The following is a 24,826-nucleotide window of genomic DNA, read 5'->3' on the forward strand; positions in this document are numbered from 1 at the left end:
ACAGGTCATGCTCAACCCGCCCCACATAGCTGGCCAAACACATGCCTGCAGTATAGACATTGTTCTAAATCATAGAACAATGTCGAGTGCATTATTGCCCACTTTTAATGCAGTTCGGCGCAGGATCGGATATACCGACAGTCCGGTTATATCGATATTTTTTCCGACTCCCGACAATATCGATATAACGAGACTTTACTGTATTTCTTAAACAAAGTGCTTAGTGTTTAGTGACATTTAAGACTGTTGTGACCGTGTTGTACATGTTTTTTTTATTTTGATGACGTTGTTTCACTTTTGTGTTTTACCTTCATTTTATACGAAGTTCATAGCTGTTGTTATTTCTAAATTCTGCTGTGTTTTCATTAACTATCAGTTAATCAGTTCCTCATTTACCTACCGGAGCTACCAGTCATCATTGTATAAATGCAATTAGGAAAGCATCATTCTGCAATCATGTAAATGGAAATTAGTTTGCAATATATTTACCCTAAAGAAAATGACGCTAAGAGACAATAAAGGACTTTTCTTTATGTATCAGCTCTCAATTACTTTTCCCCTTTTTATAAACGAATTAATGTCAACTGCGTTGTAAATTGAGTTGATTGAATTGATACACACACACCAACACAGCAGTTACAGTACATCTTACCTTAGGATACTGTTGCACTGGGATGAGAACTCTCTCGGACAGCTTGATATTTTTATTGCTGATGATATCAAGGTATTTCTTCATAATGCCATCTTTTCGCAGTTCATCACCTTCATGCTTTTCAATTTCTGCAGCGGAGCAAAACCAAAACAAGATAGAACAGAGTGTGAGCTAAGTTGTGCATCAGTCAGTGTGGTCTCATCTGATCACAGGGCGACTGCAAATAGTGACAACCAAATAGTCTGACACTGGGGACACATTGGGAGAAATTAAGCCGTGCGCAGCTGTAAATAGAATCACATTACGATCCGAGTTTACCGCACTGTTTGGTATCATTAGAGAGGAGCCATTTGCATCAGTGAGCTCTCACATTAACATCATATTTACAGATCATTAATTCCAATCAAAGCACACTTTGTCGCTGTATCATTTGCACGTGTGGTGAATCTTGTCTCCCAATTGGCCCAATTGTCATCTTGCATACATCTAGCATTATGGAACTCATGACCAATTCAGCATACTATATCATCCTGGCAAAAACACCCCCAATAGTCACTTCCTGGATGGATATTTTAGAAGCACTTGAGCTAAAGCAGTCAAGCAAGCATTAAAATGAAGATGCAGAAATGTGATAAACCCACTTTAAACATGAAATTCACACATTTTGCCAGAGATAGTTGCTCCTTTAGATCCTTATCACACAGATGAGTTGTATTTCATAGGTGAAAAAAGAACTGGTAGCACTACAGAACAGATCTGTCTGTTCATCTATCTATCCCACTGATACAGTAATGGAAATGACAGGAACATTTAAAGTCACTGGCTGACTCACCACCACCAGTAGCACCTATCACCGTCCATGCAGACTGCTGCAGCTTCAAAGAAAAAAGACTCCACTACGGTGGATCCCTGCACATGCACCATTCAGGATTCATATTTTCAGGTTTTTCTCCAAAAATGAGACATTTTATCCAAAGAAATCAATGGAAAAATATGACTGGAAAACGTTTCACAAAACAATACAGGTATATTTTAACATTTTTATTATCTCACAAACTGACACTTAAAGATATTATTGTCATTGATAAAAAATAATTCTACTAAAAATACTAATAATACAGCACACCTATGCCATAGCTGAGTCTAATTGGCATCACTTTCTGCACGACTGGTGATAAATCCAATCCTTCTTGTGCAGACTCATGCAATTTTCAACCACCTATTGGGTCTTACAGTAGCTGGGATGCCGAATATGACATGATCAAATAATATTTATTAATATAATGCCAATATACTATTCTTAAAAGTAACATGGCTGCTTGAATTGTATGCTTTGGTAATCCCCCAGCCTTTCAACTTGTGCTATGTTGACTTATTAATTGGGCTGTACTACAGTGCATCCGGAAAGTATTCACAGCGCTTCACTTTTTCTACATTTTGTCATGTTACAGCCTCATTCCAAACTGTATTAAATTAATCTCTTACCTCAAAATTCTGCACAAAATACTCCATTATGACAATGTGAAAAAGGTTTTTTTTGACATGTTTTGAATTTATTAAAAATAGAAAACAAAAAAATCACATTTACATAAGTATTCACAGCCTTTGCCATGAAGCTCAAAATTGAGCTCAGGTGCATCTTTTTTCCACTGATCATCCTTGAGATCTTTCTACAGCTTAATTGGAGTCCACCTGCAGTAAATTCAGTTGATTGGACATGATTTGGAAATATAATAACTGTCTATATAAGGTCCCACAGTTGACTGTGCATGTCAGAGACAGACAACAACACTCAAAGTTACTCGCAGCGAGGAGAGTGAAGGCACATACCCAGTGACATGCCGCTCCACTCTGAATATGCAGTTCACACTCCTCTCTTTTTATTCCTTTTCGGGGGTCCCTACTACATGGTCGTGCAAATCTAAGGGGGGGGCAGTTGCACAAGCTGTATTTGTTTGTCTATGTGTGTGTGTATAAGTGAGAGTAATTACTTTTATTGTTTTATGAGTTCTTATCTTGACACTTTCTTGCAGGATTAACATGAGCATCTGCAGGGTTGCTGTTGGCGCATCCAGGCACCTCCAGGACCTGGGGGTCGCTGGGGGTCTCTGATCAGGGTCACAGGAACATTTCTTCTTCAGCACAATCAAACACTTTCTATTGTCTAAGCAAATGGATATAAAGGTGATAACTGACACTATAATAATTCTATCTACATTTTATTCTAACACTACAGCAGGAAAATAGTTCATTGTGTTAGCTACTGCAATACTATACAATACTATAGTGTGTTAGCTCCCTCACGCATTGTGGATTATGGGCAAAATACCAAAAAAAGTGCATTTTTACTTTCAAAACAAATCAAATATTAAAATAATGTAAAATGAGAAACAGACATGAAAACAGTTTTGACGCCAATGTTAAGCTAATAAGATGACCAACGAGGCAGACACATCAAACACTTGCCAAGAGGAACGTACAGTAAAGTCTCGTTATATCGATATTCTCGGGAGTCGGAAAAAGTACCGATATAACCGGACTATCCATATATCCGATCCTGCGCCGAACTGCATTAAAAGTGGGCGGATCTTTGATATGGCATGTAATTTTCTCCTTGAGTTCATGGATTGTGTATCTAGCATGCTTTTGTACTACAATAGATTTTGTACTACAGTAAATAAAAATAAACTTACGCTGTAGTGATTACCGGTTACCGGGACATAATTCACCCCGGAACTATCGATAGGGAAGGTGTTGCCACCCGGAGGGGTAGGCGTGAGGGACGGGTGTTTTCCGCTGTGTGTGCTGCACTCTGGTGGTGGAAGTGTGAAAAATAAAGTTGACTGGAAGCAGCCGTTCGCCGTGTTCTTTTTTGGTATTGAAATCCTTAAGCAAAGATTGATTTAAGCTGCTTTTGTATCGATATAAGCAGACCAAATTGGCTGGCGGGAGATGAAAAGGGCATCCTAGTAACCGGATTATCATAATAACCGTGTATCGTACTAACGGAGCTAATTATATCATAAAAGACTAGAAATTTGCCGGGAAATGAAAATAGTATCGTAATAAGTAGTAATTCGTTTTAACCGATATCGATATAACGAGACTTTACTGTACTGTCTTTTTGTGATTTCAGTAAATCATCCATCCATCCATTTTCTATACCGCTTATCCTAACTAAGGTCGTAGGCATGCTGGAGCCTATCCCAGCTGTCTTTGGACAAGAGGTCAATTTGGAGTCATGTTTTTGGAAAAAAAACACGGTGTGCAGCCTCAGTAAAGACGTTTTAAAAAATAATTATTTTGGTCTAATATTGAACAAAACAGCAAAACAAACAAAAACAGCATTAAATCTAAGGAAACTCAGGATTCAATGCTCACCTTTGTTCTCAATTCCATCCAAATGCACTCATGTCCTCAAAGGCATCATGGCCCTTATTACTGCTATTTCTGCTAAAACTGCATGGAAGATGGTGTTTAATCGCTATCTCCTGCTGCTCATTTGTGAAATACAGTTTCATTGCTAATTACACCAGCGGGCGGTTGGGTGAACTAATGACTGACACAATTACATATGGTCAAGACACATCATTAAATAGTCCTCATGAAGTATTTGTATGCCTCCTTTATGTACATTCTGAACTTTGGCCACATTGTTCATATCATATGCATGAAGTAATAATGTTTTTTTATAAAAAGCCGTAAGAGTAATTATACCCCAGAACAGTGCATGATGGGAAACACCTCTCCTGTGGTCTGCAGCCTGCCACAAGAAGATTGTGTTTGTGTGAAAGAGAGGCAAAGCCACAGGAAAATCGGCTTACAGTGAACAAATGTGGCAAAACATTCGCACAAGCGTCATCGTTTCCCCGCCCGCCAAAAAAAGTGGACGTAAGCGTGAGGATCAGAAAGCCAAGAATGTGATTTGAAGGTCATTGCTTTCAATTCTCACACAGGATCAAAAAAAAAAGGAAAAAAAAAATCTCATTGGGGAAGCGAATCATTTCAACTCTCAGTGACTATTCTGGTGCTCTTGATCCGCTCTGATGCAATGGCCAAAACTGCTTCAGCAGAGCAGCTCAGAGACGAATTGGGGGGAAAAGAGAGTTGAAATGGTCAACTATGGGATTCACGTTAGGAGTCTCTTCACTGTCAGCCTGCTGTTGTTTCATGCTTGGGGAGAGCTGATGTACTCTTCCAAAGACACCAAAACAAAAGTAACTAGAATAGAGCCAGACCTCCGTCAAGGTTAACAAACACCGTAGACCTGATTTGAGCCTTTTACCAAAAATAAAGTGCACAGCGAGTGAAAATGCATGTTTGTCTAATGCCATAAACTCCAACATATTTCTCATAGTGGTGTAAGCTATTTTTTTATGACACTCTATTCTGTTCCATAAGTAAACAGGATGTGGTGCGCAGTGTTCTTATTTTGAAGGCTGGAAGTGTGTATGTGTGTGTGTGTGTTGACAAGGTCTCTTTACTGTTCCTACAGAGACGAGCTGTTTACAGGAATAAATGTGCCTTCTGCAGCCGTGGCCCTTTATCCTTTACAGTATTTACACCGAACTTCCACGGCATCAGCATGTGTCCTGAAACCCTTGGTTACAGTCGCTTTGCTCTTTCCACTGCTCATAAGCGCTGACAGCAGGCCACTGCCTGGCTCTTTGTTTCGGCTAGCTTTGGTTTTAGGCTGGATTCCGAGCTGTCAGTCTGGCAGGGCAAAAAGGGGGCAGTGTTGACTTTCAGACCTTTGCAGGGGCAGATAAGATTGCTAGATAAGATATCATATAAAATTAAGTAAATCTGCGCCGATCGATCGGTACATGCAAGCCTCCTTACTCTGTGGCTTGTAGGGAGAAAGTAGTAATAATAACATCACTGCACTTAAAGTAAATGTTTTAACATGCAGAACGATGCAATCTTTATCCTTAATAACCTTAAGACCATTGAATATCAAAAGTGCTGCCAGTACTGGTGGATGTTTCTCTTCTCAGAGCGATGATGTTCAATTTCTTTTAAGTGGTATATTCCCACCAGAAAGCCTGCCTTACACTTGGGAGACATAATGAAGTGCAAAAAGTTAATTAATAAGCTTCAAATGATGCACACACTATGTTCATCCGCTGTGAGCGAGAACCTTGCAGCGAGCAGCACGTGTTCATCCAATGCGTGTGCTGTAACGAGATCTCAGGCAGGTCCGGTTATTAGTTCATTTATGAGAGCGTGTACTCAATCACAAAACGTGGAAACTCAGAGTGCATAGCATGAGGACCACCTTGGAATGGTTGTTCTTTAAATTGCAATTTCTTCGAAGCGGAGAGCCCTGCTTTGACTCATGATCATCCTAAGATGGGGTCCCATCGGCAAGCCACCCGCCCAAATCATTGATGGGGGTCCTGTTTACACAGTCAGGAAATTATTGGCTGCTCGACAGCGGGGCTGAGGTTGACAGTATCTAGTCGAGTGGGAGGGGTACGGACCTGAAGAACGCCAATGGGTACCCTCCCGGTTCCTTTTGGATCCCCCCCCCCATCAACGACTTTCACTCAGCTCAGCCTGAGATTCCTGTGCCATTTGTAGCCGGCCCCCCAACCCCTAATGGCCGGCTACTCTTTCTGTCTCCTGTCTCGCCTGGTTTTTGACCCTTGTCTGTTTTCGACCCTTTCTTCTGCCTGCTGTTTTTGGATACCTTTGCCTTATTGGACTGACTTCTAGTGTACCGACCCTCACTCTCATGTTGAACCTTACCTTGTGTGTTCCCTGCCAATTCTCATTTCAGCATGCATCAGATTCCAATTGAGTGCATCCCATAATCAGTTCCCAGTTCCACATGTCCAAAAGGAGTAGGAAGAAGCAAAGCTTATTAAATCCTACCCCTCCATCTGGTACTTTTACAATCACTAACTGTTACATTTGTTCACTTCCTGCTTTCCATAATACAGTTTAAGGTTTTTGTTTGTTTGTTTGTTTTTAATAATGCACCTCGTACCTAAGTAGGAGGTGATATGAGCATCCAATGCCATAATAATAATAATAATACATTTTATTTAAAAGCGCCTTTCATGACACCCAAGGTCGCTGTACAGGAGATAAAAACACCAATATAAAATACAAGATAAAAGACAACATACAATAAATAAGAACATACAATAAATATGAGGAGGGGGGGGGGCATGTGAAGCAGTTAAAGGGAATAGGCAAGTTTGAACAGATGGGTTTTGAGTTTAGATTTGAAAATGGGAAGGGTGGCAGAGTTACGGAGGTCTGGTGGCAAAGAGTTCCAGAGTTGGGGAGCAGAGCTGCTGAAAGCTCTGCTCCCCATAGTGCTAAGGCGTGCAGAGGGTACAGTGTGATGGAGGGACGCGGAAGATCTGAGGGAACGGGATGGCTTAAGAATGTGGATGAGGGGGGGGGGGCAAGGTTATGGATGGACTTGTAGGTGTACAGAAGGATTTTGTAGTTGATTCTTTGAGTCACGGGGAGCCAGTGGAGTTGCTGCAGGATGGGGGTGATGTGGTGGAATGAGGGGGTCCTGGTGATGATCCTGGTGATGATGCCATAATGGGTACCATAGTGCGTGTCAATATAGTGATATATATAGCACATCATGACTGGTTCAAGACTCTTCATCCTTGTATTTAGCAAACATCAACTGCTTGTATTGTTTCTTGAATTGGCTCATCGTTGTGCATTGTTTGATTTCCTTACTCAATCCATTCCATAGTTTGATTTCACATACTGAAATGCTATGGCTAGCATAACGTAGTCCTAGCATAGAAGTGCTTCAAATTTAGTATTGGATGACATTTTTAAGTAATTGGTTATTTTTAGCTTTATGCATTATTTTAGGAAGTTTAAGTATTTGTGATTTTAGAAATAAGGAGTTACAATGTTCACTATATAAAATTGATTCAAAAGCTAATCTTATGTTTGCGAATGATGTTGCTGAGCGGCAGCATATAAATATTCAACAGAAGTAGGCCAAGGACTGATCCTTGTGGGACTCCGCTAGTGACACCACAGTACTTAGTCGTCACATTATCATAAACTACACAATACGTCGAATCCAGGAGATCCGATCGAAGCTGAGAAAGTACCGGAGCGGGAGCACCAAAATGTTTTTTAAGGCGTTCCAGTAATATAATGTCATCAACGGTATCGAAGGCAGCACTGAGATCTAGTAATAATAATATTGAGGAGGTGTCGCAATCCGCAGAAAACAGAAGATCGTTTGTCACAAGGGTTGATTCAGTAGAGTGGTTCACCCTAAAACCAGACTGAAGAGATTCAAATAGTTTGAGGCCATGCGAATGTGCCTGTTGCATATTAACATGGTTATATTATATTATACACCTCAGCTATGTCATGCTATGACTTGAAATACACTACTTTTTTAAATGTATTGGTTATGCAAAGTATCTGTATCGGATCAGTATCAACGATATCAGGTAGACTTTTTTTGTCAGTATCAAAATGGAAAGAAAATCAGTGGCATTGCACACCACTAAAAATGATACCCTGCAGGACTTTAGTTCACGCTACAACGTCTTCAGAGGTCAAGGAAGCATAACTCAAATCCACATAAGCAATGCATGCACACAAGCTGAAACTACCTTTAAAGCGTATTGCTGTAGGCAATACTTAAAGAGGCTGAAAACAACAAGCTGGCTTTATTTTAATTATTTACTTTCTTCAAGACATGCCTCTTATAAAAGCTCCGCAACAGGGCCACAGATGAATAAATCTAATTACTCTCCAATAACTGATTGCTTATTCAAATCAAAGACGAAAAGAAGCTGTAAGCACGCTCTGATTTGCAGTGTAAATCCGTTGGCGGAATGGATTGAAGAGAGCAATTAGCTTTGTCTTTTACAGCTTTGGACTAATGAATGTATTGCAGAGGGCTCCGACAATAAGCATCGGCGTTGGGTCTCCCGCTGCTTCTGTTTTCACTGAGCTGTGCTATTTGAAAGCTGTTAGCACGGTGATGAAGAAAAAACATTATAAATCCAATTGTAAGGTTTTCAAATTCTCTGCCGCAGTGAAAAAGTGATTTTAAAGAGCAGCCAATAAAGCAATTACCATACACATACTGTAAATGAGTTGTGAAAAGGCAAGCAAATTGATGGTGGGCCAATAGCTTTCTGTTGCTTTCAATGGAAGATTCCCGAACAGAACAGAATATCATGAGGCTTTATATTATCTAACGTAGGCTGAACTCTGAATGTTTGTTTGAAGAAGAGGCCCTTAAGGTGCTATTTTTGGTTTATGTTAGCATTAAAATTGCGCTATTTTGGGTTTTATGTTCACAAAAGACCAAATGCCTGTTTTAAAGAGATACCAACTGGTGATTAATTAGTAGTCAGAGCTCGCTTCCTTTCTGTCATCATAGAGCCAACTGTAAAGTATGCAGGTTCAGCATCACAATTTGCCAATTTATTTTAATGAGTAAAAGCTAAAGAAAATATGCTGACTTGGCTGTTCCCAGTGTGGAATATAAGCTCATTAATGCTAAAGTTCCTCAGGTAAACATACGTTACTTCTTGGTTAACCGCTCTGTTGCTAAGCAAGTTGGGGCTTTGATTTCTACACATCATCAATCTGAGTAGTCCAGACGAACACACAGAGATGTCCATGTGTGTGTTGAGCACATCTGTCTCCCGCTCTTCTGCGCATGACTGAGCGGTGGACCGTGTGCCGATGGAGGTGATTAATGTGTTGTCTGCTGGTTAATGGGGCACAATTTGGCCCCTCTGAAGCTCAGACGTGCTTGGCCGTGCGACTCCGGCGTCGTGTTAGGTTAGTGGTTCATTTTTGACAGTCGTCCTATCCAGATGTAACACCATTTTGGGCCACATTTGGTCGTGGGGATCTACGGTAAAAAGTTGTTTACATATCGCTTTTGCCTGGATTAACAGTATAAGCCACCATCATAATACCAGTCTTTCCCAATCATTCATTTATTTGTGGCGGCCCATCAGTAATATGTGAATGGCGTGACCTGTTAGATGGCGGTATGCGTTGTAACTTTACTCCAAATTACCAAGCGGTGCGCATTTGAAGTGACATGCAGGAAAAAAAACAACCAAAATATAAATGATGCATGAAAAGGAGAAATTAACATATAACATAATTTTTCCTGGCCGAATGGTTTGCCCGGATTCGATTCCCCGCTCAGGCATCTCTGTGTGGAGGTTGCATGTTCTCCCCGTGCATGCACAGGTTTTCTCCAAAAACATGCTAGGTTAATTGGCCACTCCAAATTGACCATAGGTATGAATGTGAGTGTGAATGGTTGTTTGTCTATATGTGCCCTGGGATTGGCTGGCCACCAGTCCAATGTGTACCCCGTCTCTCGCCTGAAGACAGCTGGGATAGGCTCCAGAACCCCCGCAACCCGGTACAAAAACTTGGACGGACAGTTAGAGCTGTATATTTTCCACTTGAACTTTATTATATACTTCACAAGCAGGTACAATCATCATTACACACACCGGCGCAGATCCCTGTCTGTAATGTGTCTCCATGAAACCATTCCCCCTGCAACCTATGTTGACTAAATGAACTTTACATTCCAATCTAATTTGTGATAGATACTACCTTGGTACTTTGAGTTCAACACCGTTTCTCAACCTTCGTTATCAAAATTCTGGCCTCGCAAACTCAAGAAAGGCACAGCCTGCCTGAAAGAGTATTTGAAATACGCAGTGCGCTTGAACACCTCAACATTGTAGAGCACACAGTGCTTATTAGGAGGAAGAAAGGGAACAGATAACACAAAGCACAAAGTTGTTTATTGTGAGTTGTTTACTCACAAACACCTCATAAAAACCATTTAAAGATTCCCTGGCCGCAATCTGTCTATACTATAGACAGATTGCAGGGGTTTGACAGGGGTGGGCAAACTACGGCCCGGGGGCCACATCCGGCCCGCCAAGTGTTTGAATACGGCCCGCCCAATCTTTCCAAAGTATTTCATTTAAACTCAACATACAACCTGGCATCATGGCCTGAGCCAACCTTTTGATGGTTTTATCAATTTCGTTTTTTGACATGGTCTGTTGTTTACAAAGTGCTCCTGAAAAAAGGGACACAAGCACATAATAATAATAATAATTATTATTATTATTATTAGATTATTATTAGATTATTATTAGATTATTATTAGATTATTATTAGATTATTATAATTATTATTAGAGCTATTATGATTATTATAATTATTATATTAATGCTAATTATTATATTAATTATATATAATATTATTGTTATATTTGCATATTTTACATAATAATAATATAATAATTATTATTTTAATGTTATTGTAATTATTATAATATTTTATTATTTTAAAAATATTTAAATATAAATATAAAATAATAAATAATAATAGCAGATTGCATGACAATTTTACAGATACAATAATACCAGGTGGACTGTTACGTGTAAAATATATAGTCTGCCCCTCCCCCGTAAATTTTGTCATAGTCTATAGCAGGGGTCAGCAACCTGCGGCTCCAGAGCCGCATGTGGCTCTTCAGACTCTTTATTGTGGCTCCCTTTGCGATGCTTGAATATTTTTAACACCCGAGTGGGGAAAATGCACGTCTTTTGTAATGAGTTTTAAAAAATCCAACTTTGTCTGAGACCATGAATGCATCCTGAGTGAGTTCTGACTGCTATCCAGTTCAGTACATGAAGAAAAACAAGTAATACTTACCTACAAATCTAAAAAATAAATTTGAGATAGTTTAAAAACAGCGGCATGGGAACTTGTTTTTACGTTTACAGTAGTTTACACATACATTTATGTAAGTTTATCTCCAAAACTATCAAGAGTACTCCAACTCGTCTTTTCTTATCTGAACTACTTTGATACCCCCAAATTCCCTCCAATGTTGTTTTAAACATACTATATGTTTTGCGGCTCCAGGCTATTTTTCTTCAGTGGGCATTGGGTAAAATGGCTCTTTTCATAGTAAAGGTTGCCGACCCCTGGTCTATAGTGTCCAGACTCTAAGAGGAAACACACTAATTTGTTCGGCACACTGTCCAGCCGTTGGATACGGATATGTCTTTGGCAATGATTTTTGGTGATAACCAAACGCTACAAAATGTACAAAACCAGAGGCACCACTGTATTTGTATCGTTTCAACATTTTCTTGCAAAATGACAACTATTTTCTTGTAACCTTTGTCAACCATGGAGACATGTGATTCAGTATATCTGTGCCATATCCCTGAAAAAAAACATATTACAAAACTCTACAAAAAAGATGGCAGGGTGAAGGTAAGAAGTGGAAAAGTTGAGCTGGTCCTCAATTTACTTTGTAAAAACTTTACATCTGCTTGTTTGATTCAAATGAAGCTTCAGGGTAATGTAATTAAGTGAAATAATTTTATCTTAAATGCTGAAAGGTCAAGTCTTGATTTGCAAAAGAATGAACGATAATTAGCCTTATGCTCTCACATCTGCCCTTTCGCTTTAGGAGAAGTAAATGACTCAGATGAAACGAGTCATTTGGTGTTCTTAAATGTTCGCCTTTCTTTAGTCGTTGACATTGACGCAGCGTTTTAATGTGCTATTCAAACCCTGAACAGGCAGTTATTATCATCTCCGTGCTCATCTCCATTCTCTGGCTCATTCACTCATTTGCTTGAAAAGCTACAGACCTTGAAAGTGAACGACAATGGCGCCAAACGCTTGATAACCTTGTAATGCAGTTTCACTTTACTCCAAATGTAACTTTTGTGTCCTTTTGATGGATGCCATTTAAGGGTATTTTTATCTGTCACATTGGTGACGAGCTCCTTTTCCAATGGTTAGTAAAAACGAAAGCAAAATGTGTGAACAACGGAGGCTTAATTCTGTTCAAACTGATGTATGTCTATGTGAGTTCTACACTATGTGTAAACATCAACAGATGGTGGACAGGCTACACTGAAAAGTCTGCTTTTTGTCATTAAAACATTTTATTTAGCTAGATTTTAATATATTAATTGAGACATTCAGTTAAAGCCTAATTTACAAGACACACAGATGCTGCATAAGCAAAGCCTCTTGGACAGTAAGACAGTTGTTTTCATAAAAGATCCAAAAGGTTGTGGAACAAAAAAGTCAAGTATTAGACCCCCCAAAAAATGTATCCTATAAAAATGTCTTCTAAGGCCTCGTCTCCTTCAAAGCCACAAAATTGCCCATTTAGAATTTGCACTAGCGTGCCAAACATGGGACACTGAAAGGTGGAGGAAAGTTTTATTCCCTGATGAGAAAAATATAATGGATAACAAATAAATCAATCCCACGATGAATGAAAATGAACACAATATTTTGACGGCTTTTGTGTCTCTCAAGGGCTCACTCTGTGTATTGGTTCAGCACCTTGATGCTTTATAGAACAATGGCGAATAGAATGACACTTCCTGTCAGTCACACGATTTCACACGATCTCTGTGGGAGGAGGCGGGGCCGCTTAGCATACACAGAGCAAAAAGAGTGCAGCTTGGTGAGCAGCAGTGCAATGTAATGTACTATTTGGTCTAAGAAAAACAATAATAATATCGTTTAACGTCAATTTGCAAAACACACATTGTTCAGTCATATTTTTCCATTGCAATTTTCTTAATTTCAAAATGCATTTCAGAATGCACCTGAATTGTTTTGTTACACGCTTAAACAAAAAGGTTTAATTGTCCATTATTACTGTATTTTCTGGACTATAAGTCACTCTATAGTATAAGTCGCACAAGGCCAAAAATGCATAATTTGGTTGCAAAAACATATAAGTCACATTTTTTGTGGGAAATTTATTTAACAAACTAATTGACCAAAACAGACATTAAGTCCTCTTGGAAGGCAAGTTCTAACAATAAAAGAATAGAGAACAGGCTGAATAGGTGTAAGATATGCTAACACAATGCTTATTCAGCTACACAAAAAATAAACATGAACAGAAAAGGTGTCCAGTGTTTATGTAACAAACACTTCATTGATTTCATTTTCATTTATTTGATTGATTTATTTTTATTTATTTAAGTCGCTCTGGAGTATAAGTCCCAGGAACAGCCAACCTATGAAAAAAATGTGACTTATAGTCCAGAAAATACAGTGTATATATTGTCCGTTATATAAATTTTGTGTATTTTTCTTTAAATTAGTGTTAAAGACATTATAGTATAGATAGTATAATTTGTTGTTTTTTTTAACAGATTTTTAGACACCTTTTACATATGTACAACTGTGTAACTGTGTAGGTTTTTTTTTGTTTCATTGAACTACAAAAAAATGACCACTTTCTTCAATTTTACAGTGCATGATTAAGCTCTTACTAAATTATCATAAGAACAGGATGTATACTTGTTTCAGGATCTGACTACATATTTTAAACACACTTGTTTTGTATCATTTGTGTGCCTTCAAGCGCAAGACATGTTGTCAGAAGCGATTCCTTGTCAAAAGCTTAGTGACAATGTCAACTAGATCCAAAGGATAGACATACAGAACTAATATGCCTACTGTATTTGTTCCACAATATGAACAACATTTCATTGTGTTTCTTCAGCATCTTAATAACAGCAGACATTTCAACACAGCATCAGAACCGATACATCCTGGAAAGTCTAATGACTGTATCTATCAGCATTACTGACTGGCTCTGGTTTAACTAAGACAGTGCACGGTGCACGTTTCTGCATCACATGATTGATTGTAACCACTCTTAAGTAGCGGTGAATTGCAAAGTTAGCGTGTCCACCAGCTGGAAAGATTGTTAGAATACAGTAAAGTCTCGTTATATCGATATTGTCGGGAGTCGGAAAAAATATCGATATAACCGGACTGTCGATATATCCAATCCTGCGCCGAACTGCATTAAAAGTGGGCAATAATGCACTCGACATTGTTCTATAGTATAGAACAATGTCGAGCAGCTTAAATCAATCTTTGCTTAAGGATTTCAATACCAAAAAAGAACACGGCGAACGGCTGCTTCCAGTCAACTTTATTTTTCACACTTCCACCACCAGAGCACAGCACACACACCGATTCCCGCACTTCCTGGTTCACAGGTCATGCTCAACCCGCCCCACATAGCTGGCCAAACACATGCCTGCAACAGAAGAACCAACTGCGTTTGTGGTTTCTCTCGTGTGTATAGAATCTATACACACGAGAGAAACCACGAACGCCAGCATGTACATATGAAAAACAGTGATTATTGCAAGCGATAAAAAGATATCTGAATACAACACAATTAAATACATGTATTTGTACGCTTGTGTCTTCGTTGGAATAGGTGTGTATGCTATGTCAGTTGGTTCTTCTGTTGCAGGCATGTGTTTCAACTCTAAACAGAACTAATCAGAGAGAGGGAGGGGGGCATGCCCATATATGGAAGCCTGGGTTGCACTCAGGTCAGTAGAAAAAACTCTTCCTGAATTAAACTTTTCTTGTTTTAGGTCAGCTGGAATTACCCAAATAATTTCTGTTTGCATCTCTGTGTGGAGTTTGCATGTTCTCCCCGTGCATGCGTGGGTTTTCTCCGGGTACTCCGGTTTCCTCCCACATTCCAAAAACATGCTAGGTTAATTAGCCACTCCAAATTGTCCATAGGTATGAATGTGAGTGTGAATGGTTGTTTGTCTATATGTGCCCTGTGATTGGCTGGCCACCAGTCCAGGGTGTACCCCGCCTCGCGCCCGAAGACAGCTGGGATGGGCTCCAGCACCCCCCGCAAACCCCATGAGGATAAACGGTAGAAAATGAATTTCTATTTGCTAAATGCTGCAATTTTATGAAAGAATATTTTTAGGTAGTTTGCATTACTTTCTATGTTTGTTTTGTTTACATAGAGTATGTAAACATCTGCTTTTATCCGCAGCAGAAGAGAATTACTGAGTATATACTCTACATTGCTTGTTCAAATATCACCTTTTGTATCATTATTACCTTCCAGCACTTGTCGACATGTCAGAAGTTATTCTTCATCAAACTGCTCTGTGACAATGTCATTTAGATCCAAAGGATATAAACAATATTGCTGTAGATGACAAGTGGCTTGTAAGGAAGTGGACATTTTACCCTCCTTACCAGCTGAACAATTGCCACTGTCGGCTTGGCACGGTGGTCGAGTGGTTAGCATGTTGGCTACATAGTCAGGAGATTGGGAAGACCTGGGTTCAAATCTTTGTGTGGAGTTTGCATGTTCTCCCCGTGTGTGTGGGTTTTCTCCGGGTACTGTTTGGGTGCGTGGCAGGAAACACTGCAGGAAGAGGTGCAGAGTCTGGAAGATCTAGAAAGCTTTCTAGGCGGTTTATTGACATTTTTGCCAAGATTTGTCCTTTTAAAGGCTGTGGTGTGAATGTGATGAGCAGGCTATTTCACTTTAATAACTGTTTGCAATAAATTGCTTCAACAAAATTGTTCTTGTCTCGCTCCATTTTCTTCTTTTTGCATTTTGAAGCTCCGCTCAGAACCTCCAGTAGATCTGAAAGTGCAAAATCTTTCAGTTTTTGATCAGAGCCTTGTGTCCATAGTCAAAGAGTTCTTACTTTAATATATGGTATATATATCTACCTACTAATCTGACCTTTGACCTCAGCTGCTGAATACATCTTAGTTTGGACAGCCTTTAAAATCACTAGATGTTGTAGATGTTTTGATATTGATCAATATCGCAATTAAATTTAAAGCTGAGGTGTTGAAAATTGGTCCTGGACTCATTTGGCCTTTGGCCTCTGATGCATCCGTCTGCCTTTCATATTCTTGCCTCAAACTATTCATCAGTCAGAGGTGAGGCCAAGTGTAAGAAGTGAAGGCCTTGACTGTCCATCTGAGCTGAAGGTCTCATGCTAAAATTGAAAGAGCAGGAACTTCTTTACTGGGTGACCTTCAGAAAAACAAAGCTTTACTAAATGCACGAAAAATAGCTCGTAATTCCTTCTGGAGGAGAATTATAATACCATTCACCCTCCAGCAACGGCTTTGTTGCAGTAAATTAAAATTGGAAAGACATACACAACTATATAAGTTATTGATTTCATCGATTTGAGACTACAGTAAATCAATGCTAATGTGTTTACCTTAGTCCCTGATGTAAATAATGCAGGATTAAGGCTTTGAATGATGAATATGGGTGAATCTATAACTCTGAAGATGCAGTATATCTTGCTGTCGACTCATATTCATAATTACTCACCAGAACAGCACACAGGCCACTCATGGGAATTTAGTCCGAGTACAGAAAGAAAAAGTGGTTATTTCTTACTGACTTTTGAACTAACATCTAAAAGATTCTTCTTCTTTCTCTTTCGTCTCTTCCCTTCAGGGGTCGCCACAGCAAATCAATCTCCTCCATCCAACCTTGTCGTCTGCATCTGTCTCTCTCACACCAACTACCCTCATGTCCTCCTTCACTACATCCATAAACCTCCTCTTTGGTCTTCCTCTACGCCTCCTACCTGGCAGCATCCTTCTACCAATATATTCACTATCTCTCCTCTGGACATGTCCCAACCATCTCAGTCTGGCCTAAAGGACTTTATCTCCAAGGCCTCTAACATGTAATGTCCCTCTGATGTACTCCTTCCTGATCCTATCCATCCTGGTCACTCCCAACGAGAACCTCAGCATCCTCATCTCTGCTACCTCCAGTTGTGCTTCCTGTCTTTTCCTCAGTGGCACCGTCTCTAGACCAAACAACATGGCTGGTCTCACCACACTTTTAGTCTCACTACTAATGTCTAAAAGATTCAAAAGAAAAATCCCTAACCCACTTACAGACCTCCAGTGATGTTGTTGGAAAATCATTTGGTTTGAACTCAAGTACTGTGATTAAGTATTTGTAGGATTTTGCACTGAAGTGTTTTAAGAAAACAAACCAAAAGCGATACTTCCAACAAGGAGATTATATTTTTGTTAGTTTACTCCCATATTCCAAAATGCATGCAAGGTTAATTTGGAATGTGTAAATTGTCCATAGGTATGAATGTGAGTGTGAATGGTTGTTTGTCTATATGTGTTCTGCCATTGGTTGGCGACGAGTCCAGACTGTACTCTTGGCCAAAGACAGCTGGGATAGGCTCCAGCATACCCCGACCCTACCACCAGCGGTATACAAAATGGATGGATGGATGATTTACAATGGCTTGTCTTCCAACGATGCTTCTATTGAATTGTAGTGAAAACCACACATCATTAAAATTATGAAAATAATAAAAATATTAATAAAACACACATAAGTTTGTAAATCTTATATTTCTGTCAAATACAAGTTGAAGTTGGAAGTTGAAGCTCTTCAGAACTTTTTTTACCTTCTTGGGTGAATAAAACTTTAAGAACTTCTACCTTGGAAACTTCAATTCATGAATTCAATTGTTCTCTATGTACAACTTCATAAATAAATAATACTATTTAAATGACAGTACAGTATGCAATAAAAAAGCTAGACTTGAACATGATCAGTAATGATGACTCGGTTTGTGGATATGAGAGCCAGCCTTGTGGGAATTACGTCTGCCTTACTGTGAGGCAGAGGATTCTATTTGTGCTCCTATTTGAATCCCAGTGAGAGACGAGTGTGCGGCCGTCAGGTGTTTCATCAACACATTCCCAAACACGCTATGTATCTGTATGCTTCCATTCTGCATCCCAGTGGAGAATACAAAGTGTTACCTGTATATTCATGCATATTACATGATGCTGTCAATGCTATCTTTTGAATTGCATCCCTTTGACATGACACATGAATGGGCCCATTTACATATATACTGTGCGTGTTTGTATAATTCCATATTATTTGATAAGATGAAAAATGCATTTCTTTTCTTGACACTCAAATACATTCATTCATTAATTCAGCACATTGGCGTGCCATTGTCACACAGAATACATTACATCCTTGCATTAAACCAGCTGAGATTATTTCCACTTTTTCTTAGCAGTGATAATCTTCCTATTAAATATGACACATAGCCTGTATATAATAACTCTGATGACTATTCTGCATGGTTAGTGTTAAATAACAACAGAGCACCTGTCTCAGTGTAAGTGATTCCCCATGGTTGTACTCAGCATATGAGAATGGATTACCCGTATTAGCACTCACCTTCACAACAGTTAATAGGTGCATATTAAACATAAAAAAAAAATTAATTGTGTTTCCATTAAAACAAAGAAAAGCCTTGCAAGCCCCTCTGACTACATTGTATGGATTCAACCACATAACCACATGATTTCAGCATCTCATCATCATTGTTTATCCATTCCATATTTGAGGACTTCCCAGGACTTCGCTTACTTGATGTTGACAAAAAAAGTTATGCACATGTCACAATAAACACTTATGACTGCATATAAGGCTTCACTTACCCTCCGCAAGCAGGCGAACAGCATGAACAAACTGAGGGTCCAACGTCTTTTTCTCAGCCTCCAGCTCAGGTAAGTAGTTGTTTGGATGCATTCTTCTCAATGTAGATTTATTCAGGTTGTGCAGACGTCCGATAGTAAGCTCCTGATGTTGGCGGCTGCAGTAACCTACAACACGGATTCCTCACACGCAAAGAAAAGCCCAAATTGGTCGTCCTCCAATGTTTCTGAGATTCTTTCCCGTCTGCAGGTGAACATGTGATTCATATATGTGAGCCCATCTCCTCCACCTCTGGCTGATGCCTCTCCTCCTCAGCACCCCGCCAGAAGCTCACACTCGCACTGGGTGTGAACTGCACGCTGCTTCCCCGCCCCTCTCCGAACCAGGATTATACACATGCCGGGACTGACGCTGCTGCAGAACAAAGACACCCCTTCGTCCCTCCACGTTGTATCCAAATTGTGACTCCGACCTACAGTATTTGACTTTATGAAAAACTTGCATTCAGACTAAAGCCTTGAGAGTAATTATGTTGACATAGCCTGCACTATGTTTTGATTTTGCCCAAATAACACATTTATGAATAGAGACGTCCATATAATACTTCTTTAATGAGCAATCGTCGCTTGCAACGCAGAGGTCAATGTTCTGTGGCTGCAGGCTTGATTTGGAATTCTACAAAAGATATATAAAACAATGAGGTTGCAGTTTGTTTTACTGTAAATTAGTGTATCTGTAAATGTTAAATACACGTTGTCTCTCACCAAGCACAGTCATTCTAATTTGTACGGTATACTACGGTGGATTGTTGTTGCTCTCTAGTGGTCATACACCAGCAGTGCACATTCCACAGAGCCTAACAAAATAATACAAGTTCATTTGAGGCTACATGCCGCCTTTTGTTTTAACTTGTTTTTTTTTTTTAGCTTTTCTTTCATTTTCAACTTTGATTTTGAGTAACTACACTAACCTTCTAAACAAGAGAAGTAATATTGTCATAAAATTGCCAGCTATGGTTAGCTTGGATGTATATCAAGCATATAATAACTGTAGTGTATTTCTTAACAGTTTTAACAATCCCAATCCCAATGAGAATGTTATACAGTTGACTTAAATGATCTTAGTTTGGTCGTACTGAGTTAAAGTTTTCGTTTTAAGGGGCGTGACGTCATTTCACTTGGCAAGGGTTCGCGGGCTAATGAATCACGTGACCTTGTTGCCGAACTCTGCCAACCGGAAGTACAGTGACTGGGGGTTGTGATTGGAAGCAAAGTGCATTTTGTTACATAATAAGCAGACTGCGGCAACGTACTCGCATCTGACAGGTAAATTGCTCAACACTTTGTTGAGATTATTACATTTGAATGTAATGTTTTTTTCCACTTGGTACTGAAACATGTAGAAGTGTATTATAACGGTGCATATGTCAGATAATAAAGGGGCTTCTTACCCATCCACGACTGGTGTGACATTCACTGACCAAGTACTTTTGTAGGGAGATGTCAGCTGTCATAGTCGTGCACGGTGGAGCGTGGGCCATTCCCGATGACCTCACCAAGGTCTCAGTTGATGGAGTAAAGGCAGCAGCACGCAAAGGCTTTGCTGTGCTGCAAAGCGCAAACAGTGCGCTGGATGCTGTCGAGTCAGCCGTGCGGGCCCTAGAAGATAACGCTGTGTTTAATGCAGGTAAGCAGAATAATCCTCACATGTGCAGGTATGCTGAAGCAGCTGTTGTAGTGAAGGCAATTATTGAAAGAAAGTACCATATTTGGGGTAGGGTGGTGTATACTTTGTTGTTCAGTTGTAACTTGTGGCCTCAGCATTTACTAGCATAATGTGTGTCGATATTGAAGGTCATGGAGCAGCTCTAAACACAAACGGCGAAGTGGAGCTGGACGCCATTATCATGGATGGGAAGACACTCGCTTGCGGCGCTGTGTCATCGGTGAAGAACATCGCCAACCCCGTTTCATTGGCGCGGGCAGTGATGGAGAAGGTGATATAGCTTTAATCGTGTCATCTGGCTTTACTGATCTTTTGTGGAGTTTTCTGCTCGCCCCGCTTACTCCCCCACAATGGGACTATTTAGTTATTAAACATAACTGAAGTTCTTGAACTTAGTCAGCTGGGATAGGCTTCAGCATGCCCACTCCATTCTAATGAGGATAAGTGGATGAATGGACGTAACTGAAGTTAGTTGGTTGTTTAATTTGTTTTCTGAAATGTTAATTAGTTTAGTGTTTCACACTTTGTTTAAGTGTTTTGCACTTTCCGACCACCGTAAAATGTCACCATTACTTCAGGATATAAAAACACACGATCCAATTCAACATGATTGACACATTTCTGAGCATTTATTGATGAAATTTTCACAGCTAATATATTTTCTTTTCTCTGCTGTCATGGCAATCCCCAGACTGACCACGTCATGTTGACAGGCAGCGGTGCAAACCTGTTTGCAGAGAGCATTGGCATAGCCACAGTTCCCGCTGATACACTGGTGACCAATTACGAGAGAAAAGAATGGGAGAAGCACAAGAATTATGTGATGGGCGTATTGGAAAACTTCAACTCTCGCTGGTATGATTTAACTTTGACACCCATTTGTGCTTCTACTTCTGTGTCTTTGATAAGAAAAGAAGTGAGTTGTAAGAAAGGAGAAAGATGAAGAAGTCACAATTATGCACTTACATTTGCTTTTATGACACTTCCTCCTTCCAAACGTCCCAAGTCCTCATACTTCTGTGGAAAAAAATGCCATTTTCTAAAATGTTTTGGTCTTGCCGGGGCCACCTGATGAAGGGGGTCAGTTATCCCAGCATAATAATACATATGTTCTTATGTCTGCTATGTAATGTAGTATCACAAAAATATGCATATTACAGCTAATTGTGCATGATGAATTTAATGAATTGATGAATGAATTGAATGAAGTGATGAATTAATCATTTCCAAGCATAAAAAAAGCAAAAATTCTAAACTAAACTAAACTAAACTAAACTAAACTAAACTAAACTAAACTAAACTAAACTAAACTAAACTAAACTAAACTAAACTAAACTAAACTAAACTAAACTAAACTAAACTAAACTAAACTAAACTAAACTAAACTAAACTAAACTAAACTCATTAATTCATTCATTTTCTACCGCTTATCCTCACGATGGTCGTAGGGGTGCTGGAGCCCATCCCAGCAGTCTGGACTGGTCGCCAGCCAATCACAGGGCACATATAGACAAACAACCATTCACACTCACATTCATACCTATGGACAATTTGGAGTCACCAATTAACCTAGCATGTTTTTGGAATGTGGGAGGAAACCGGAGTACCCGGAGAAAACCCACGCATGCACGAGGAGAACATGCAAACTCCACACAGAGATGGCCGAGGGTGGAATTGAACCCTGGTCTCTTAGCTGTGAGGTCTGCGAGTTGTAGCTTACACCTTTCCTGACACAGAGCAAATCTGTTTAGCATGTAAGGGCATTTAGATCAACAGTACTATCTGCCCCAATGGCTGGACGGGACACAAAACAAAACAAAACAATTAATACGGAATCCCACTTCGCAGAAATTCACTTATCACTGTCGGGCCTGGAACCAATTAACCGTGATAAAAAAGGGATTGCTGTATATATAGAATTATTAAGGGAATAATATGAGCTGGTTAACATTGTTGATGAACTATGTGTGTGTATTGTCATTCAAGGGCCCATGATACTGTCGGTGCTGTTGCTGTGGACGGCTCTGGAAATGTGGCCTGTGCCACATCCACTGGAGGCATCCGAAATAAAATGGTCGGCAGAGTTGGCGACTCCCCCATCATCGGTTTGGTGGAATTTGTTCATCTCTCTCAACTACTTATGTTTGGGCTTTATTATTAACTATGTGTTGATTTTCTTTCATTTGTCGACACCCGTTTGTGAATAAGGCTGTGGGGGATATGCAGACAACTTCAGTGGCGCCGTATCTTGTACTGGCCACGGAGAGTCAATCCTTAGAGTCACTCTGGCCAGACACATCCTTTCACACATTGAGCAAGGTTTACATTTCATGATTGGCAATGACTTCATCTGTTCATTTCATGTATATATTAAGTATGTTTTATCTTGCCCCGCACAGGTAAATCAGTGGCTGAGGCTTCTGACATGTCTCTGCGTTACATGGGAGAGCGTGTGCATGGTGCTGGTGGAGCCATTGTTGTTTCTCCGACAGGTCAGTGGGCATCGACATTTACCACTGAGAGAATGGCGTGGGCCGCCGTGGACAATAATGTACTGCATTATGGATTAGAACCACATGAAAAATTAAAAGAGCAATTGTCCTGATAACAAATTCACAAACTTTGATTACAAGTCACGTCAATCCTGCAATTGTACACAAATTATTAATAGAGTTTTTTAACTAACCTGTGAAATCACATCTTTATTTCTACGCTGGAACACAAATGTCAATGAACTGAGATAAGAAAAGATGTTTTAGCTGCGCAAGCTCATACATTTAATTGTATGTCAGTTTAATTACCGAGTTCAATTTGCATTATATTAGATTAGAATTTAAATGACCAGCAGTCAATTTTAGTAATTGTCAAGGAGAGTTGTGTTGTCAAAGTGGTTAACAAACAGACATGCACATTCATGTTTTAATCATGTATACAATAAAAGAACTTTGTAACCGTTCCATAAAAATATTCTTTTTCCAGTCTTTATTTGTGATTTTCACAAAACTTGGCAAGAGCTTTATCAAAACAGGCCTTTTAGCCTAACAGTGGTCTTATTCATAAAGACTTTGAAGCAATACTTGGTGAAATTATGAGATAACATCATAATTTGCTTCCATAATGTTTGAAACTAAAAAGCACTGAAATAGGGAAACAGCACAAAAAAGGTTTCAAGGTTTTCCATGGGTTATAGGATATATCATATGTTCCTGGACTATTTTTTTCTATTCAAAGACAAGCACAGACCACAACATAAGGTACACCACCCAAATATAATGAGGCTAAAGAAATCTGCCTATGGTATGACTTATGCACTGTCGAAGAGATATTTATCTATCTATGTCGGTGCATGTACATTGTTATTCTGGTTACCATTTTTTAGGACGATTACTATATAGGTAACCAGACAAGAACAATATATCAGAAACATATCTCAGTGTGATGCATGTCCCAGTGCACATGACATTACTGCAAAATTACTGAAAGTAAACGAATGTGGGGTTGATCGTTTTGTCAGTCTTGTTATCTCCCATAATAATTTATAAAAAAACAATATTGTGGGGCTGCATGGCAGGCCAAGTGGTTAGCGTGCAGGCCTCACAGCTAGGAGACCTGAGTTCAATTCCACCCTCAGCCATCTCTGTGTAGCGTTTGCATGCTCTCCTTGTGCATGCATGGGTTTTCTCCGGGGACTCCGATTTCCTTCCACATACCTAAAACATGCTAGGTTAATTGGCCACTCCAAATTGTCCATAGGTATGAATGTGAGTGTGAATGGTTGTTTGTCTATATGTGCCCTGTGATTGGCTGGCGACCAGTCCAGGGTGTACCCCGCCTCCCGCCCGAAGACAACTGGGATAGGCTCCAGCAACCCTGAGACCCCCGTGAGGATAAGAGGTAGAAAATGAATGAACACTATTGTGATTTGTGGAACAGTTTCAAGATCAGACATTACACACGTATTTATTAGTACTGAATTTAGGTATTGAATCACCTAAATTACACCTATACATTACCATATCTGCACACTGCTTTTGTGTTGACCTCGGCTGGTGTACTGTGCTTGAGCTTGTTTTCTTTCATGT

At 39.6% G+C, this 24,826-nt stretch overlaps 2 protein-coding genes across 4 annotated transcripts in view; one reads left to right on the top strand and one right to left on the bottom strand.

The window, feature by feature from the left end:
- The window catches only part of khdrbs2 (KH domain containing, RNA binding, signal transduction associated 2), a 70,638-nt gene extending 51,213 nt beyond the window's left edge, over positions 1–19,425 (bottom strand). For all 3 annotated transcript variants that reach the window (XR_009120386.2, XR_009120385.2, XM_058058717.2), the window contains exons 1-2: positions 19,022–19,425; positions 653–780 (exon numbers count right to left, since the gene is read on the bottom strand). Coding sequence is in view for 1 of the 3 variants with exons in the window: in XM_058058717.2 (XP_057914700.2) it covers positions 653–780; positions 19,022–19,112 (219 nt within the window). In the remaining 2 variants the exon portion in view is untranslated. The remainder of the gene's footprint in view (positions 1–652; positions 781–19,021) is intronic.
- Positions 19,426–20,252: 827 nt separating this feature from the next.
- Positions 20,253–24,765, top strand: LOC131108008 (isoaspartyl peptidase/L-asparaginase). The gene is made up of 7 exons (XM_058058592.2): positions 20,253–20,344; positions 20,515–20,705; positions 20,873–21,015; positions 21,436–21,599; positions 22,731–22,849; positions 22,953–23,063; positions 23,144–24,765. Exons 2-7 carry the CDS (start codon positions 20,519–20,521, stop codon positions 23,347–23,349), a joined length of 930 nt encoding a protein of 309 aa, XP_057914575.2. The 5' UTR covers positions 20,253–20,344; positions 20,515–20,518; the 3' UTR covers positions 23,350–24,765.
- The last annotated feature ends 61 nt before the right edge of the window (positions 24,766–24,826 follow it).

Source organism: Doryrhamphus excisus, linkage group LG20 (genome assembly GCF_037039965.1).
Source record: "Doryrhamphus excisus strain RoL-2023G ecotype Guam linkage group LG20, RoL_Dexc_Guam_v1.1, whole genome shotgun sequence".
Taxonomy (NCBI): domain Eukaryota; kingdom Metazoa; phylum Chordata; class Actinopteri; order Syngnathiformes; family Syngnathidae; genus Doryrhamphus; species Doryrhamphus excisus.